Genomic DNA, 1,954 nt, shown 5'->3' on the forward strand with positions numbered 1-1,954 from the left:
CCGAAGGCTTACACGATTCACAATAACTTCCTAAGACCGGTTGTTTTTTTCTCTTTTTAAAATTTTCCAAATTTACCATTTCAACCCCCCCTGGGGTCGTACGCTGTAACAGCTTGCCGGCCATACCATAAATAATCTCTCTCCCACAGATGCCAGACTGTGCCCACCTCCATCCCCCCCACAACCAATGTCATCATAACAAAATCCATGATAATGTCAGCAGGGGGTTCAGCTGTTCTAAGCCAAGAAAGTAAATTATTAAATTATATTTTTGCAGGAGAACGAAAACACCGGTACATTCTTGTAACAGTTGTTCCTACCATCTGCCATAACGTAACTTTTCTTGCTTTTTTTTCCAGAATCTATCATTTGAATTTCAACAAAATGTTTTTCGAGCGCAAGCAACCGATATCACAGGTTAAAAAGCTGCGATTTTAAAAAAATGTTTCAAAATTTTGGGATTAGCGTGCAACAGAACTACCAGCCGTAGGTGTTTTGTAACATCTTGCTGGCCAAAAATAATCGTCACACCCCCCCCCCCCAAGACATACACACAGTTGCTAAATTCACACACACACACACACACGCGCGCACGTACACACACATACACACGCACACACACACACACACACACATACAAACACACACACACAGACGTATACGTACAAAGACTCCGTGGCGACCACAGGTTCTGCCAGACCGTACAGGTTCGACGTGTTAAGTTCACACACGCACACGCACACACACAAACACAAACACAGATGTCTACTTACAAAGACTCCGTTGCCACCACGCGTTCTGCCAGACCGTACAAATTCGACGGCTGTGTTAGGTTCACAATCGGAGACATCTGTGCTGCAGGAGTCTTGCCATGCTGGGGAGGGGGGAAGAAAGAAATAGAGACGGGGGAACATAAATGATCGCACGAGAGAAGTGTTTAGTTTTAGTAAGAGTTTTACCGCACTTGCGACACAATAAGGTCAGAGGTTTTACGGCGCTTGCAACTGCATAAGGTCAAATGAGCGCCAGAAGATTAGAGGTGTTACAAGGGACTAACAAACATAAAAAAGAAGGAGGGGAGATAAGGACGATAGATCTTTTGTAGGAAAGAAGGAGTAAACCACATCAGAGCACCCGCCAATCATTTGTGATGTGATCTTTGTATGAGATACCAAGGAGGCAGACCAAGAGGCAGACCGAAGAAGAGTTAAGAGGACAACATCAAGGAATGGTCAGGCCTGGAACTCAAAGACACGCTCAGGAAAGCTGAAAGACAGGAAGGAGTGGAGGAAGCTGGAGGTCAAATCTTCAAAAGCACCCCGACGGACATCCAGTCTACGGCATAGGTGAAGGTGGTGAAGGTGAAGTCAGTCATTCTGTCATACAATGTGCTGAGCCATATAATAATAATAATAATAATAATAATATATAACATTTATATAACGCATTTCCAAAAAAAGTAGCTCAAAGCGCTTTACATTGGAATACCCATTTTCAAAACCTTTCTTACTACTTCCTTTCTTCTCATGCAATAAGTTGTTTTTTTTAAAACACATTTTGATGAGACAAAAATGATTTCATTATCAACTGGAGAAAAGTGAAGAATTTCGGCAGAAACAGTAGCAGACGTTTACCTCATGAGGCTCGGTGGGGACGCTGCCTGGGGCGAGAGACGCCTCCACTAGAGTGTCCTTGACCCTCTGCAAGGTCGTGAACAGCCGAGTGTTGATTGTCCTTACGTTGCCCGGAGTCTGCAGGAAGAAACAAAAAAACAGCCTCGTCCTGTCAACCATGAACATTCTGCTTCCTGCTGTTGACGCACTAGGACATACTAGAAGAACAAAAGAGAAGGAACCAATGATTTAAAAACTGTTTAGTAGTTTTAGTAGAGGTTTTACGGCGCTCGCAACTGCATAAGGTCATATGAGCGCCAGAAGATTAGAGGTGTTACAAG

At 43.6% G+C, this 1,954-nt stretch overlaps 1 protein-coding gene across 1 annotated transcript in view; it reads right to left on the reverse strand.

The window, feature by feature from the left end:
- The window catches only part of LOC101856345 (syndetin), a gene marked incomplete in the record, with an annotated part of 27,087 nt that overhangs the window by 6,225 nt on the left and 18,908 nt on the right, over positions 1 to 1,954 (reverse strand). Inside the window, 2 exon segments of the mRNA XM_013082976.2 lie at positions 774 to 874; positions 1,635 to 1,751. Coding sequence (XP_012938430.1) covers positions 774 to 874; positions 1,635 to 1,751 — 218 coding nt within the window.

This window comes from Aplysia californica, unplaced genomic scaffold (assembly GCF_000002075.1).
Source record: "Aplysia californica isolate F4 #8 unplaced genomic scaffold, AplCal3.0 scaffold00202, whole genome shotgun sequence".
In the NCBI taxonomy this organism is placed as follows: Eukaryota; Metazoa; Mollusca; class Gastropoda; order Aplysiida; family Aplysiidae; genus Aplysia; species Aplysia californica.